Here is a 16,589-nt window from a genome sequence, read left to right as displayed (position 1 = left end):
ACACCTCCTTTGACACCGCTACCTTCCCGGAGAGCTGGAAGCACGCTGAACTCAGCGCTCTACTCAAGAAACCATCGGCTGACCCCACCGACCTCAAGAACTACCGCCCCATCTCGCTGCTCCCGTTTCCTGCAAAAGTCATCGAGAAGACCGTCAACAAGCAGCTGGCCGCCTTTCACGAGACGAACGGATCCCTCGACCCCTCGCAGTCTGGCTTCCGGGCCAACCACAGCACCGAGACCGCCCTGATCGCAGTCACCGATGACATCCGAGCGCTGCTCGACAACGGAGAAACAGCGGCCCTCATCCTCCTCGACCTCTCCGCGGCCTTTGACACTGTCTGCCATCGTACCCTAGTACAACGCCTCAGCAACGTCGGAGTCCAGGAGAAGGCACTGGAGTGGATCATCACCTTCCTCGCCGGGAGGACACAGAGAGTTCGCCTCCCCCGTTCAGATCTGAAGCCACCGAAGTCATCTGCGGCGTCCCTCAAGGCACCTCGCTCAGCCCAACCCTCTTCAACATCTACATGAGCCCACTCGCAGACATCGCACGCCAGCACAACCTCAACATCATCTCCTACGCCGACGACACCCAGCTGATCCTCTCCCTTACCAACGACCCCGCCACCGCCAGAGCCAACCTTCACGAAGGGATGAAAGAGGTAACCGAATGGATGAAGAACAGCCGCCTGAAACTGAACTCAGACAAGACGGAAGTCCTCATCCTGGGATCCTCACCCGCCGCGTAGGACAACTGCTGGTGGCCCCCCGCCCTAGGCAGCGCACCCAAACCAACATACCACGCACGCAACCTGGGCTTCATCCTGGACTCCTCCCTCTCCATGACCAGACAAGTCAACGCCGTCTCCTCGTCGTGCTTCAACATCCTGCGCATGCTACGCAAGATCTTCCGATGGATCCCCACCAAGACCAGGAAGACAGTCACCCAGGCCCTCGTCACCAGCCGTCTGGACCACGGCAACACCCTCCACGCCGGAACCACCGCCAAACTCCAGAAGAGACTCCAGCGGATCCAGAACGCCTCAGCACGACTCATCCTGGACATCCCCGGTCGCAGCCACATCTCCGGACACCTGAGAGATCTGCACTGGCTCCCGGTCAACAAGAGAATCAACTTCCGTCTCCTCACCCACGCACACAAAGCCCTACACAGCCAAGGCCCAGGATACCTCAACAGCCGCCTCAACTTCTACGCTCCCAAACGCCAACTTCGTACGACCAGCCACACCCTCGTCGCCGTCCCCCACATCCGTAGAACCACCACAGGGGGACGGTCCTTCTCCTACCTCGCCGCTAAGACTTGGAACTCCCTCCCCACCCACCTCCGCCTGACCCAGGACCACCTCGCCTTCAGGAAGCAACTCAAGACCTGGTTGTTCGAGCAGTAGCAGATTCCCCCCCCCCCCCCCCCCCCCCCCAGCACCTTGAGACCCTCTGGGTAAGTAGTGCGCTATATAAATGCAATGATTGATTGATTGATTGATTGATTTGTGTGAAATGCAATATGTAAATACAGGGACCTAACACATTATCTACATACATTTTAGAAGCAAACGCTACATATATGTGAATAGACAGATTAATAAGTAGTACTTACAGGTCTCCACTCTGTCAGCAAACCACCACTAGGACAATGCCAGCACAACGGGGACATATAAATAGGCTTGGCACAAACTCACCGACCTGACAGGGATGGATTACTGTTAGACAGCAGAGGAGACTGCCACGTCAAAAATGGTGCACCACTTACGCAACAGAAAACAATCAGTTGATGCAGACGGCGTTCAGCCAGTCCACATCTAAATACAGCGGGGGGGATACCGTCAGTTTGGCGGAGTACTTGTATACTCTGCCATGGAGGGACGGCAGGAGTCCCACCAAGATCTAAATCAGGCCCTTAATCTTTTACAAATGAAGTACTGCTTAAAATATATGCTGTTCTGGGGATCACCCAAAACGTATGTATCAACTGAAAGACAAAAAGCTGCAACAGCAGTATATGTGCATTACATTATACTGTAACAGAAATGTAAATAGGTGACTAGGGTGAGTACAGGTTTTTGTTTTTCATAGGTTTTAATATTGCATGATACACAAGCAACAAAAATATCATTCAGCACTTGTGTTTGCTACATCATGAGGTACATTTGGCAAAAATTAGGAAGTCAGAAAAAAACAGATGACCACACTTCACGGTTTCCATACTATTTTCCTATGATTCACAGCGTCATACTGAGCGTGATGGTGTTGTGAGTGGTCTGGCTAGTGTAAATAAACAAGTAGTGAGTGGTGATATTGCCTCTTTAATATGTATTTACTTAGATTGCAGGCTGTAAGGAAAGGATCAACACAATGTGCTTAAAGTTATATTTGCTCTCAACAGAAAAATGTGTTTTTTTTTATGTGACGTTCGCTCTATAATGAGTCAGGGATTAATCTGAACCGCCTTTAATGGTGGAAGAATTGTCATGCAATATTAATCTGCAATTTGTCCACAGATTCTTCTGCTTGCAATTCCTGGCTATCTGCTGAGCACTGTTTTAACTTGTTTAATAGCTGTCAAAGTATTTGACAACAAATGGAATTGGCAGGAAGGTATGATATTTGGAGCCATTACCAGTGCAACCGATTCCGTATTGTCTCCAGCCACCATTAAAGATATTGGTATGTGACTTTTTGACATAAAATCAAATATAGAAAATGAACATTCACCTGATTGTGCTTTTCCGACATTGTTTATCATCTTAATATGTGTGTTTCTGATAGCTCATAAAATAAAGTGTCGAGGAAAAGCTGTGTATCACAATTTCCTCTTTCAAGGTGGGTCTTATTTTGGTACCTAGACATTACTTTGCAACTGCAGGTTTAATATGCCATACGGTGTCAAATGTACAACTTTCAAGAACGCACTAATACGTTTAGAATCCCACGACAATCACAAGTTTCAAACTTTCAGGGGAAAAAAGTTCCTGAATTCCATTATCTGACATGAAAAATATATTCACAAATAAATATTTAGCACGCCCTGGAAAGGGATTTACTACTGCTCTTTTTTTTTTTTTTTGGGAATATATTTTATTGGTTTATGTATTCAAACAGTCACTACACAGATATGCAGTGCCTAAAAGGAAATAATTCACATACATTGCATAATAATGGTACAGCAGAATAGTACAATGACATCGCCTATCAAAACAGTCCTTGTGTACACCAGGTCGTGTAGCAGAAATGTTAAGACAATATAGATAGGTGATAGGGCTGCAACAGACGTGAAGACACTCATAATGTAGAGCAATGCATCCTCAGGGTGTTATGAGGCAAGGTTCAATGGGAGGTGGCGTGTTCTAGTGGCTCTGTCTTGTAGTCAGATAATTCCTAATACACAGTGTGTGGTAGCACCAGATGTGGTGTGTAAACAGGAGTATCAAATGTCAGATGTATACCGTCCACCAATGCAACATATCCAATATTTTAGCAAATATGGCGGTGGAATCAACCACCGTAACTTCCGAACAAAACCGTTGGGGACAAAAAGTTAAACAGGACAAAACAGGGAAAAGGGATAAGGTCTCTAGCACCACGTAGTGATTGCTGAGGGAGGTGGAAATAAAAGGGGGAAACAGGTCGTGTCAATAGGTCTGTAGTGTAGTGAGGTGAGTCAACGTGTAGCTGTGAAGTCAAGTGCCCGTGCCCGAGATCAGTATAGAGTATGATGTAAGCGCCAGCTCAATTGGATGGGGGGAGGCTGATCCATCAATATCAGTAGGTGCCAAAGTGTTAACTCTAGGAGCATGCAAGTGTCAGGGAGATAATAGGACCGTGCTGCACCGCAGTGTCTCATCTTATAGGCATACGCCGCTTTTAGTGTGTTACCTCCAGTGAGGCAGCAGCGGGGCAGGAATGGGCCTTTCCAGTGTGCCTGTCAGCTAAGTGATTCCCTGGGCCAAGCTTGCCTGCTGGAAGGATCGCAGTATATCATCCCAGAGTTGTGCAATCAGGAATTTCCTCAAATCCGCTGTTTCCTCTCTGTGCAGTATGATGCTTTCTGCTCTCGCCAAGTTAGTGAAGGAAGTGTACCAGTATTTAGCGAGGGGGGCTTCGCCCTTTTTCCAACATTTGGTGAGCATGCATCTGAAAGAGACACGCTAGTGATAGATTCCTTACCTTAGAATATCCCCAGGCTTCAGACTGGATCTGAAAACCTTGAGTAGCAGTACCCTTGCGCGTCGGCAGGCGTCGTCTGCGGCTCAGCGTCCGTCGTCGGCGTCGTGGGCGCCGTGATGACGTCGTCTGAGTACTTAGACGCCGCCTGCGCGTGCTGACGTCAGTTCTTCTTTTTTCCGCGCCAGCCAGCGCAGATTTGAAAAGAGCAGTTACCCTAGTCAATTTATGACTAAGTTTTTGGTGATCTTTTTGATCCATTTCGAAGTCTGTACGACTCCGACCGTGCCGTAGGGAAGCCCGGCTTCAAGCATTGCGAAGAGTGCGACCATACCATGTCGGTCACGAATCCTCACCGCCTGTGCCTGACGTGTTTGGGCGTCGACCATGACGACGAGGCCTGCCCCGACTGTCGGGCCCTTTCGAGGAAAGCCAGGCGGGAGCGGTCCCGCAGGCGGCTCGAACTCCGGCAGTCGGCCCCGCGCAGTGTGAGGTCCCGGTCCCATGTGAGGTCGAGGGACAGGTCATGGGGACGGAGCCGTCACAGCTACGGCAGTCGGCGCCACTCCTCCGGGTCCAAGTCGTCAGGTAAGAAACATAAGAAGTCGAAGAGGCATCATCGCTATTCTGACTCCCCCCGACGCTCGCGCGATGCGGCCGGGGGTTCGGGTGACACTGCCCACGCGGCTCCTCAGGAGTCGCGGGCGCTGCGTCCGGCCCCATACCCTCCGGTCCCTGGGCTGAACGTGACGCCGGAGGAGATTGAGCGTTTCCTCATGGCCATGAGGTCCCTTTCTCCTCCGACGGGCTCCGCAGCGCCTTCGGGCCCAGCGGTCCCATCTGGGGGCCCTAGTGGATCAGGGGCTTCGACCCCGACGCCGTTGGGTGCTTCGTCCCCGACGCCACTGGCACCTTCGGGCCCAGCGCAGCAGGGCCCCACGATCCTGACACCGCCAGTGCCCTCGAGCCCGGCGCCGCTGGGCCTTCCTCAGGCTCTGGATCGTCACCGGTGGACCTTACGACCCCCCCGGCGTAGGTCCGTGTGGTTTGAAATGTTTAAAAATAAATACCATAAAAACCGGGAGCCCTACTTATAGGTCATCCATGCCCGGATTCAGTCATATCACAAGCTGCTCAGCAGAGATCGAAGAATCCAGCCACGCCAATTTCACCTCTGCCTGATAAGGATGGTAAAAGATTGGATCTGATAGGAAAGAAGTTTTCCACTAATGCTACATCCTCAATCAAAGCAGCAAATTCCCTGGCAATTTTGGCACGGTACGACTGCCAGATGTGGTCCGATTTGACAGAGTTCATAGACCTCATTCCGGAAGATCATTAGCAAGAGGCAAGGAAAATTGCATTGGAAGGTGAACGAGCCGCGTCCAAAATTATCGACTGCGCTCTAGACATCGCTAATACGAACTTCAGGCAGCTTGCAGGTGCTTCGGTAATTAGACGCCAGGGATGGCTTAAAGCAACATTGTTTAGGCCAGAGGTGCAAACCAAGATACTGATATGGCCTATGATGGCGATTCATTATTTGGGAAGCATATAGATGAAGCATTGTTAGCTATCAAGACTGATACAGATACTGCGAAATCATTGGATGCTCTCCAGTACAAACGAGGATCTTTCCGAGGAGCCAGATGTCTTAGATTTTCCTCCCGGGGAGGTAATCACAATCAGCAGAACAGGCAGTGCGGATTGCAATACAAACAGCCTTACAACCAGTCATACAGGCAAGCTTTATCTGAAAGTCAGGGCGGACGAAAACAGACGCGACTCCAACAGAACACAATGAGTCCAGCAGGATGCCAGTCATTTTCCCCTCCCTCCTTGTGGGCGCAATGATCTCAGCCTTCTTTCATCAATGGCAATAGATCATGTTAGATCAGTGGGTCCCCCTCCCCCTCGTCTTCATTTACTTTTCAAAAAAGCCTTAAACATGCTCCACAAGAATGCAATAGAAAATGTTCCAGTGTCGCATAAGGGGAAAGGATTCTGCTCGCACTTCTTCCTTATAAGGAAAAAATCAGGGGAATGGCGCCAGATTCTCGATCTTTGCAAACTCAAAAAGTTTATGAAAAAACAGAGTTTTCGAATGGTGATGCTTGCCGAAGTATTAAGTTGTCTCAACGAAGGGGACTTTATGGCTTCTCTGGACTTGGAAGACGCATACTTCCATACCCCTATACATCCCAAACCTCGTAAATACCTACGACTCACAGTGGCTGGCGTCCACTTTAAGTTCAAGGTGCTTCCGTTCGGACTGAAATCAGCACCAAGGATTTTCACGAAATGCCTGCCAACAGTTTCTGCAACCCTGAGGTCTCAGAGAATACAAGTGTTTCCCTACCTCGACGACTGGTTGCTCAAGAGTCCTTCAGAAAAGATTACGAAAAAGGCTATAACAACATGCCTACATCTCTTTTCAAGTTTAGATCTCACTCTCAACAAAAGCAAATCACAGTTGCATCCTCTCCAATTGATACCTTTTCTAGGGGCAATGCTAGACACTATACAGTGCAAAACATTCTTATCAGAAGATCGCCAGCTAAGACTGCAAAAACTAGCAAAGTCAATCTCACAAAGGAGGTCAGTTTCTGTCCGGACATTCGCTTCTCTTCTGGGGATGTGCTCGTGTGCAATAAACCTGGTTCTGTTGTCACGACTCAGAATCAGACCTCTGCAAGAAGAATTGCACCTACAATGGCAACAAGCCATAGGGTCATTCGACGACTCCATCAAGGTGACATTGTGCATGATTCATGCTCTTCAATGGTGGTCTCTGAAAGCAAACTTGTCTCCGGGCCTCACATTCTTGGCAGCTCCCCCAGAATTCGTTCTAACAACGGACACATCCATGGAGGGCTGGGGAGGCCATCTTCAAGACTTACAGATTCAGGGAAGATGGTCCCACCAAAAACACATCAACAGTTTGGAACTGCAGGCCATTTTTCTCTATCTGCAGGCATTCCTTCTGAGGATTGCAAGCTCCTCAGTGCTGGTCCGTACTGACAATACGACCAGCATGTATTACATCAACAAACAGGGGGGAACGAGGTCACTGTCCCTATCGCAAGAGGCTTAGGAGCTGTGGGAGTGGGTTACAGAACACGGTACAACCCTAAGAGCAAAGCAAGTCCAGGGTCTTCAGAACACTTTGGCCGACACCTTCAGTAGATCTCTCCAGGGATGTCACGAGTGAGAGCAGGAGCAGGTGGAGAAGATCTTTGCATTTGGGGCAAGCCAACACTAGATCTATTTGCAACGAGAGAGAACAGCAAATGCCGTTACTTCGCCAGGAGATTCCCTCAACAGGGATCAAGAGGGAATGCCCTGTCCATGCGATGGTCAGGGATTTATGCGTACGCTTTTCCCCCAATACCATTGATACTGAAAGTGCTTCAAAAGATGAAGAGGGAGCGTTGCAGTCTCATCCTGATTGCACATTGCTGGCCGAGGCAATATTGGTTCCAAGAGCTACTCCTATTATCACAGGAACACATTGTTCGTCTACTTCCATTACTCACAATGTTGACAAGGGAAAAGGGGTCAAATACTACACCCAGATCCACAGTTGCTTCACTTGCACGCATGGCTCCTGACTTCCTAGAATTTAAAGATCTAAAAATATCTCAGGATTGTCGGGATATTCTATCTAAAGCCCGTGCCCAGAGTACAGTCAGGACGTATCGCTTAAAGATGAAACGATTTTGTCATTGGTGTGAGGCAAATGATATTCATTCAATCTAAGCTCCAGCAGAGGATATTCTTCCTTATTTGCTATCTCTGGCCAAAGCGGGACTTGCGGTCTCCTCTATCAAGGTTCACCTCGCTGAAATTTCCAGATTCCGAAAAAGCTCTAACAAACCTTCACTTTGCTCTTCCTCACTTACCAAACAATTTTTAAAATGACTTTTTCGAATCTTTCCTCTGATTCGGCGACCACCTCCGGAGTGGGAATTGAACACAGTTTTATCTCAGCTAATGAGAAGACCATTTGAGCCAATTCACAAGGCTGAGCGCAAATTTTTGACCTGGAAAGTGGCAATTTTATTAGCTCTTACTTCAGCCTAAAGCGTTAGTGAAATTTAAGCCTTCACCATTTCGGAACCCTTTTTACATTTCACTAGAGATTACGTGACTTTGCGGACAAATCCCAAATTCATCCCTAAAGTATTGTCTCAATTCAGCCTGTAAAGCTTTAAACCTTCTTCCCGGACCAAGTTACGCCGGTGGAAAGAGCTTTACACTCTCTTGACGTCAAACGTTGCCTTAAATTTTATCTACAGAAGACTAAAGAAATTAGGCTATCCAATCAATTATTTGTCGCCTATGGTCAAGCCACACTGGGACAGGCTGTAACAAAGGCAACTATAGCCAGATGGATTGCTTCTGTTATTAATGTTTGCCAATATAAAGCCAACAAACCACAAAGCGCATTCCTCTAGGACTAAGGCGGCTTCTACGGCATTATTTGCTGGTGTTAAAATTGAAAACATCTGTCGCGCTGCGACATGGAAAAATGTCCACACGTTCACGAAACACTACTGCCTACAGTCTGCGTTGCAGGACTATGCAGCGGTGGGACAAGCTGTTCTTCAACATCTTCTTCATTGAGGTTAGATTTATAATGTCTCTGTTGCATTTATTTATGTATAGATATGGATGTGTTTCTATTATGTCAACAGTTGTTAATTGATGGCTATTATTGCACAGTATATTAATGTACAATCAGTATTTCATTTCAGAGGGGTTTCTAGTCCTTGCTAATATTCTAACCTTCCCGGATGTGTTAGGGAGTATATACACTCGGTCTCCCACCGTCCGCAAACAGCACTATTTGGCTTACTGCTTGCTATTCTGATTCAGGCATGTGAATCTATGAAAGATACCCCAATAATGGATGTGAAAACAAGTTACTTACCTGTAACTACAGTTATCCAGTATTGGTATCTTTCATAGATTCACATGCATCCACCCTCCTCCCTGACAAGACAGTTCTCTATTTGGGATACCTACTTCTCACTTGTGCTAAGAAAATCTGAGGAGAATTGCCTCTGCTGGGAATGTTCTAGAGGGTGCTGACAGCTGATTGATTGGTACAGTTTTTTAGGTCTTTTCATATAATGAGGTAGATAGGCTACTAAGTTTTGGGCCTTCTGGGTCTATTTTCTTTTAGCCCACTACTTTTCTTACTAAGGCACTGCTTTTGTATATATATATTTTTACCATGGGACTCCCGCCTCGATGACGGGGAATGATTCAGACATTTGAATCTATGAAAGTTACCAATACTGGATAACTGTAGTTACAGGTAAGCAACTTGTTTTCATACCAATCGTTCCACGTCATCGCAAGTACCTACGATTCATGGTCGGCAGCAAGCATTACCAGTTCAAGGTCTTGCCCTTCGGATTGAAATCTGCCCCATGAGTCTTTACCAAGTGAATGGCAGTGGTGGCAGTGGCTCTGCACCAAAAGGATCTGTTTGTTTACCCTTACTTAGACGATTGGCTGTTGAAAGGGCCATCTCTTCGAAAAGTAAAGAACGATTTTGTTTGTTTGAATCTGCTCCACCGATTGGGCCTTCATGTGAACATGGAAAAATCGGTTTACCGGCCCACTCAGACTATCCATTATTTGGGCTCCACTCTGGATTCAAACATAGGAAGGGCATTTCCTTTGGAGGAGAGACTGTTTTCAATGCAGCAGAAATAGGATGCTCTTCTCCAGGCAGCTCAACCAGCTGGTGGCATCTCTATTAGATCGATGGATTCTTGCATATTCCTCATTCCCAACGCCAGGCTGAGGATGAGACCTTTGCAACAGGATGTAGAGGACAAGTTGGACCAAGCATCAGGTCACTGGGAAGATCGGATTGTGCTCTCTAAAGCAGCAAAATTGTCCTTTCTATTGTGGACTCGACCGAAGAACCTCTTGGTGGGAATCCCCTTCCATCAACTAGTTCCGGCACAGTCATTGATCACGGATGCTTCTCTGCAAGGATGAGGGGCACACATGGATTGCCTACAGACGCAGGGCGCCGGTGGTCCAGCAAGGAGCAGTCCTATCATATCGACATGCTAGAGCTGCAAGCAGTCCATCTATCTCTAAAAGCTTTTCAGCCCTTGATCACATCCAACTCGATCCTGATTCAAACAGACAACATGACCACCATGTATTACCTTCAGAAAAAGGGTGGTATACGCTCTCGCCCACTCTCCCTGGAACCTCAAGCGATTTGGCACTGGCTTCTAGCCCGAGGCCTCTCCATCAGGGCGGTGCACCTTCCAGGGGAGCAAAACATGCGAGCAGACACACTCAGTCGTCACTTTGAAGATCAGCCAGACGGGGTGCTAAACGATGAGGTGGTAGCGGATATTTTCTATCAATGGGGTCAACCATCAATAGATCTGTTTGCAGACGACCAAAGCAGAAAATGCCACGCCTTCGCGACCATGTTCTACTGTCCAGGGATTAGGGGGAATGCGCTTTTGATGGATTGGTCTGGAACATATGCATACGTCTTCCCTCCCCTGCCACCCGAAGGTGGTGTCCAAGCCCACCCGATCCAACATGATGATGATCTTGATAGCTCCAGACGGGAAACATCCTTAACAACGCAACTTTCAGAATGCACTACCATTACAAGGAAACTATTACAACGCAGGATCCATTACAACACATGCCATTACAACGTAAGTATGGGTAAGTATTTAATTTAATTTTAACCCCTACACCATCCAACACTTACCCTACTGTTACGCCCCCCCTGGAGTTAGACTAGTAATTTTAACCCCTACACTATCCAACACTTACACTAAAAAATACTTACCCATACTTACATTGTAATGGCATGCGTTGTAATGCATGCGTTATAATGGATCCTGTATTGTGAAACTTTTGTTGTAATGGTATGCGTTGTGAATGTATGCGTTGTAACGTCATACATCCCTCCAGACTGGCCTCGTTGGTACTCCCCCATTGGAGGCTGCCTTACAGATCGGACCTTCTGACCAAGATGGGCAGGAATATTCTCCATCCCAGCCTTCCCTCGCTGAATTTGGCAACATGGCTCCTGAGGTCCTGCCATATGGACACTTGAATCTACCGCAGGACTGTATGCAAATCTCAAAGGAGGCAAAGAGACCATCCATAAGTGGAAGAGATGCTACTTGTGGTGTGCATGTAATCATTTTAATCCTACAATGGGGCAGGAGGAGGTAATTCTTCCTTACCTCCTTTATTTAACCAAGGCAGGTTTAAAGTTTTCATTGATCAGGGTGCACTTGGGGGCCATTGCGGCCTACAGAAAGTCACCCAACCAACCTTCCTTTTTTTCAACTGCAGGTGGTTAAGGATTTCCTACTGGGTTTGAAGAAGGTGTATCCCCCTGTTCTGCCTCTTTCTTTTCCTTGGTAGTTGAATCTAGTCCTTTCCAGGTTAAAGCTTCTTCCCTTTAAACCCATTCATAAGGCCACGTTGCAGCACTTGACATTGAAGACCACTTTCCTAGTGGCAATAACATCAGCACGCAGAGTAAGTGAAATGCAATCGCTATGTGCCAAAGAGCCATATACTGTGTTTCACAACAACAGGGTGGTGTTAAGGACTCATCCTGCTTTTTTGCCAAAGGGTGTGTCTGATTTTCATATCAACCAGACGACCTCTCTATCTTCCTTCTTTCCCAATCCTACTACCCCTGCGTAGAGGTCACTTCACTTCTTAGATCTTAAGAGAGTGCTCAAATTCTATTTGGAGGGAACAAAGGCCATAAGGAAATCAGACCAATTGTTTTTAAATGATGGTGCCATGAGGACTGGCTTTCCAGATGCTACATGATCAATTTCAAGATGGATAGTGTCCTGTATTAAATTGGCCTACCAGTTGGCAAACAAACAACTATTGTTGTCCACAAAAGCACATTCCACTAGGGGGAAAGCGGTTACAGTAGCTTTCTTGCATGATGTTCTAATGGCAGAGATTTGCAAGGCAGCAAGCTGGAGATCGGTACACACTTTCACAAGGCATTATTGTCTTGAATCAAATTCCAGGGCGGACACCCAAGTAGGCCAAGCCTCCTTGAGGAACCTTTTCAGATAATAAGATATCTGTGTTTTCAAGTTTAGTTATCTGAGCTTGAGTGTTAATTCCCTTTTTTCCTTTGCCCGAAGGTGGATGAGGTGAGGCTTGCTATTCTATTCTAGTGCTTATGACTATTGATGAGGGTGCCCTGGAATGATTAGTTACTTACCTGTAATCGTAGTTCTCTTCCAGGGGTATCCTCATCAAAGTCATAAGCAACCCCCCAAATCCCCGGGCAAAGGAACCATATGTTGTTGTTGTTGTATAGCTTTATTTCGAAATATTCCATTTCATAAAAGCATTACAATAAAAAGTCAATGTAAACATGAGAACAGTTATACAATTTGGCCATCAAAACTGACAGATCTCAAAAGGACAATATAAAATATACAACATAATAAATAGCATCCATTCTAAAAGCATTTATACAAACATGTAATTATCATCTTTGGAAAAAATAAAGGAAAGGGGACGCAACAATAAACAGCGGGGCCGATAGAGTGTAAGTTGGTACCCTTACTGGAGGATCATTCTCCTCGCGGCTCTTATCCTCCAAGCCCACCCCAAGAATTTTGCCAGGCCACAAGCAAGCAGTGGGTGAGGGTCTGATCTTAACAGCTGTAGGGCCTCCGAGTGTGACCGAGTGCCCAGCCTCGTGCAGAGCGGTTTCAACCATCTGCGGCAAGGAGCAGCATAGGCTGGGCATTCGAACATCAAATGGGGAATGGATTCATCCCTGGTCGCACAAAAAGGGCAAGTTTCTATGGTTTGCCAAGGTGGTTTCCATTTAGCTGTCCTTGTTCCTAAAGGCAGAACCCCAACCCTAAATTTAAAGTACAACGCCCTATCTGCTGGATTCAAAATCACATCAAGGTAGGGTTCTCTGAAAGGACGGCATTTGATAACCAAAAACTCCACAGCAGATCTGCACAGATTCGAATGGATCGCTCTCTCATTATCCACCCACATCCAGAATTTTTTCTTTAACAGCTGTTTGGGTGGTGAAGATCTATTGGCCCAAGCGTCATCCAGGCCTAAATCGCAAAGAAGGCGCTTTACTCCCAGCAGCCAACCGATCTTACACCAGCCCGGGGTTGAGAGAAGTTCGCTTAGTGCATCCGCATAACTTGAAAGTTCAGGGACATTCCATATGCGGGCCCACAGAAGGAGGGGACGTAGCTTGGCCTGATCGGCTATGGATCGTGTTCCTGTATCAAGTAGTAGAGGTAGGGTGGGAGAGCTGTGGGGGAGCCTCATTAGATCTTTGTGAAACTTGTTCTCCAGATGGGATAGAGTATCAAATTTCTGGGTACCCCACAACTCAGCCCCATACAATGCCGCACTCACAGCTTTTGCCTTGTAGATATCAAGTATCACCCCGATGGGTTTAAGGGATGAGGCGCGATGTTCTTTTAGGAGGGCGTCCGTAACCCTCCTATGTGTCAAGATGATTTTTTGGTGGTGCGCCTTCCAACTCATGGAATCACAAAGTCTGATTCCTAGGTAATCAAATTCCCTAACCCTTTCTAATGATACTGAGTCCAAAGATGGCGGGTGGACTGTCTTCCTGGGGGGATTCAGCACCAGGAACTTGGTTTTACTGATGTTGATAGCCAAGCCCCTTGCGTCACAAAAGCCCTGGAACCTCGTTAACAGGGTTTGGAGGCCCATCGGGGATTTCGAAATCAGCAGGGTATCGTCTGCGAACAGGAGTGTTGGTATCTTCCTGCCCGCCAGGGAGGGAGCATCAGCTGGTAGTTGGAGAAGGTGCTCTACCACTCCGTTTAGGTATAGAGAAAACAGAGTGGGAGCTAGCACGCACCCCTGGCGGACACCCCTGTCAACAGGAATCCGAGAGGTTTTTTGGCCCTGCAGACCCCATCTGATTTGGGCAAAATTGCTTTCATGGAATTTGATGGTTAAGGCCAACAAATACGCGGGCATACCCATACCCTCAAGTACAGCCCACAGTTGGTTACGTGGAACTAGGTCAAAGGCAGTCCGTAGATCGATGAAGGCGAGATACAGACTGCCCTTGCCTAGCTTGACCACTTTCCAATAAAGCATTAGGAAACGGAATGTCTGCTCAATTGTGCCGGTTCCGGATCTGAAACCGGCCTGAAAGTCAGACAAAACCTGCATTTCCTCAGCCCACTGCAGAATCCTACCCAAAACTACCTTCCCTGCTACCTTCTGGGTGGAGTCAAGCAGACTTATGGGTCGGTAGTTGGCAGGGTCGTCCCTGCAGCCTTTTTTAAAAATGGGGACGACTTCCGCACCCCTCCAAGAATCCGGGAAACCACCACCCTCCAGTGCCTCATTCAGGAGTTTAGCAATATATAAGCTCCACACCTCTACGTTGCTTCGAAGCAAGTCACCGGGGACTCCATCTGGGCCTGCCGCCTTATTAGGGACGATACACCTAATTGCTATTTCCACCTCCCTAGGTGAAAAAGTGGGGCCAAGGTGAGGGCTATTATCTGGCACTATATAACTAGAACCCCTACTTGGACCCAAGACCCCCAAGGAGTTAGAGTAGAGTTTTGAAAAATGGGCCAACCAGACTTCCCCTGTGATGTTACATGTTAGCAGAGAATCAACAGGCCTGTCCCTGCCTCTAATCAGAGCCCAGAAAGCCCTTGAATCCTTTCTGGAGCCAGCCTCCATTAAATCGCTCCAGAAATTAGTTTCGTGCGTGTCCTTTGCCACAGCTTGGGTCTTTTTGTAGTTTTTCCTAGCTAATGAGATCAAAGCCGGGTCTTTAGTGCTAACCGCCAGGATAAGCTCACTTTTTGCCAGACGGCAAGCGGGGGAGTACCATTGATCTCTGCCCCTAGTCTCGTTTCTCCGCTTGGACCCACCCCTCCCCTGAGGAACCAAGAATAGATTGCTAAGTGATACAATGGTCTCCACAAATGGCACAAGAATGGGGGTGTCGGAATCCAACGTGCCTACGACACACTTTGCTTCCATCATTATGGTCTTTACTTGAGCCATTCTTGAATCGTCAGAAGCAACCTTAGCCCATTTCAATCGCCTCCCGCAGTTAGATGGAGCAACTTCATGGGATGATTTCCAAGTTGGCCGGGGTAATGCTGAAACCCCTGTCTCCCACGGGTGAGCAAGCGATAGGACCAAGGGATTGTGGTCACTGTCCGTGGTTTGTTGGACGACCATATCAAGGACATATTCCCACAGGTTGTAGTTTAGCAATACGTAATCAATTCTGGAGGTGTGACCAACCCTGTTGAATGTGTGCACACCCCCAGTATCTGACTTGCAACGGCCGTTAGTGGCTCTGAGGGCATATTCCAAGCAGAGTGCGTTAATATCAATGGCATTCTGTGTCCATTTCTTAATGGGGTCAAGGGCAAGCAAGGGAATGCCTCTCTTGACGTCATCCTCCCATGTGTCCAAAATGTCATCACTGGCCAGAGGCTCAAAACAACAATTAAAATCCCCGGCCAAGACAATGAAGGAGTCATTATTGCAGCCAGCGAGCTCCTCTTCAACTCCAGTTGAGAACAAGGGGGAAGAGTTCCCCGCCCTGGCCCCCCTGAGATACAGATTAAAAAGCTCTAGAGTCTTGCCCCCCGGGCATTGAATAGTGAGTCTCTGAAGATCTGGGGATGGGGTATTTATATGTTTTACAATGAGCCCCAACGATATACTGACCCAGATAAGAAGGCCACCAGAAGGACGGCCTTTACTGCCTTTGGACCTGGAGGCTGGCACAGAGTAGGTCGTAAAGCCGACCCTGTGCACAGGCTCCAGGCACCAGGTTTCTTGTAGGAGGCAGATCCCAAAAGGCTCCATGAAAGAATTCCAGTCTGGTTTGTCGAAGTTCCGGGCAAGCCCTGCCACATTCCAGCTTAGAATCTTAAGCTGGGAAATGTCTGCCGAGATCTCGCCAGACTGGGGCGCAGAAACTGGGGAAACGGCATGGATGTCACCATCCCGGAAAGACTGGAGGAGAGCTGCAGATGGCGAGGAATCGGGGGCTATCATACTTAAAACTGAGGGGATATTAGAAGAGCAGTCAGTTGTGGGAAGGTGCACCAGATCCTGTACAAGAGAGACCTGGGTTAAAGACTGGGTCGGAGGGGCAGTACTAGTCACGCCCAAGGTAGTCGACAGAGAGGATCTCCCAGCCTCCAGTGTAAGGCTATTGGATTTAATTAGTAGTGCTGGTACTGGGGGCATTAGGAGTCAGTCGACATCCTCAAGGCTGCCAAACCTGTTTGAAGTTGCAATACCAAGCCAACCTCTGTTTGGATTATGCACCTTGGGAGGGTACCCCCAACTGGGCTG

The 16,589-nt window shown here is 47.8% G+C and overlaps 1 protein-coding gene across 1 annotated transcript in view; it reads left to right on the top strand.

Moving 5' to 3' along the window:
• Window positions 1-16,589, top strand: part of LOC147733269 (sperm-specific sodium:proton exchanger-like) — a 7,973,824-nt gene that overhangs the window by 463,774 nt on the left and 7,493,461 nt on the right. Inside the window, exon 4 of the mRNA XM_086956195.1 lies at window positions 2,522-2,687. Within this exon, the coding sequence (XP_086812321.1) occupies window positions 2,522-2,687 (166 nt within the window). The remainder of the gene's footprint in view (window positions 1-2,521; window positions 2,688-16,589) is intronic.

The sequence above is a fragment of the Lissotriton vulgaris genome, chromosome 2_1 (assembly GCF_964263255.1).
Source record: "Lissotriton vulgaris chromosome 2_1, aLisVul1.2, whole genome shotgun sequence".
NCBI classification, from domain to species: domain Eukaryota; kingdom Metazoa; phylum Chordata; class Amphibia; order Caudata; family Salamandridae; genus Lissotriton; species Lissotriton vulgaris.
This window is presented reverse-complemented; position numbering and strand designations above follow the sequence as displayed.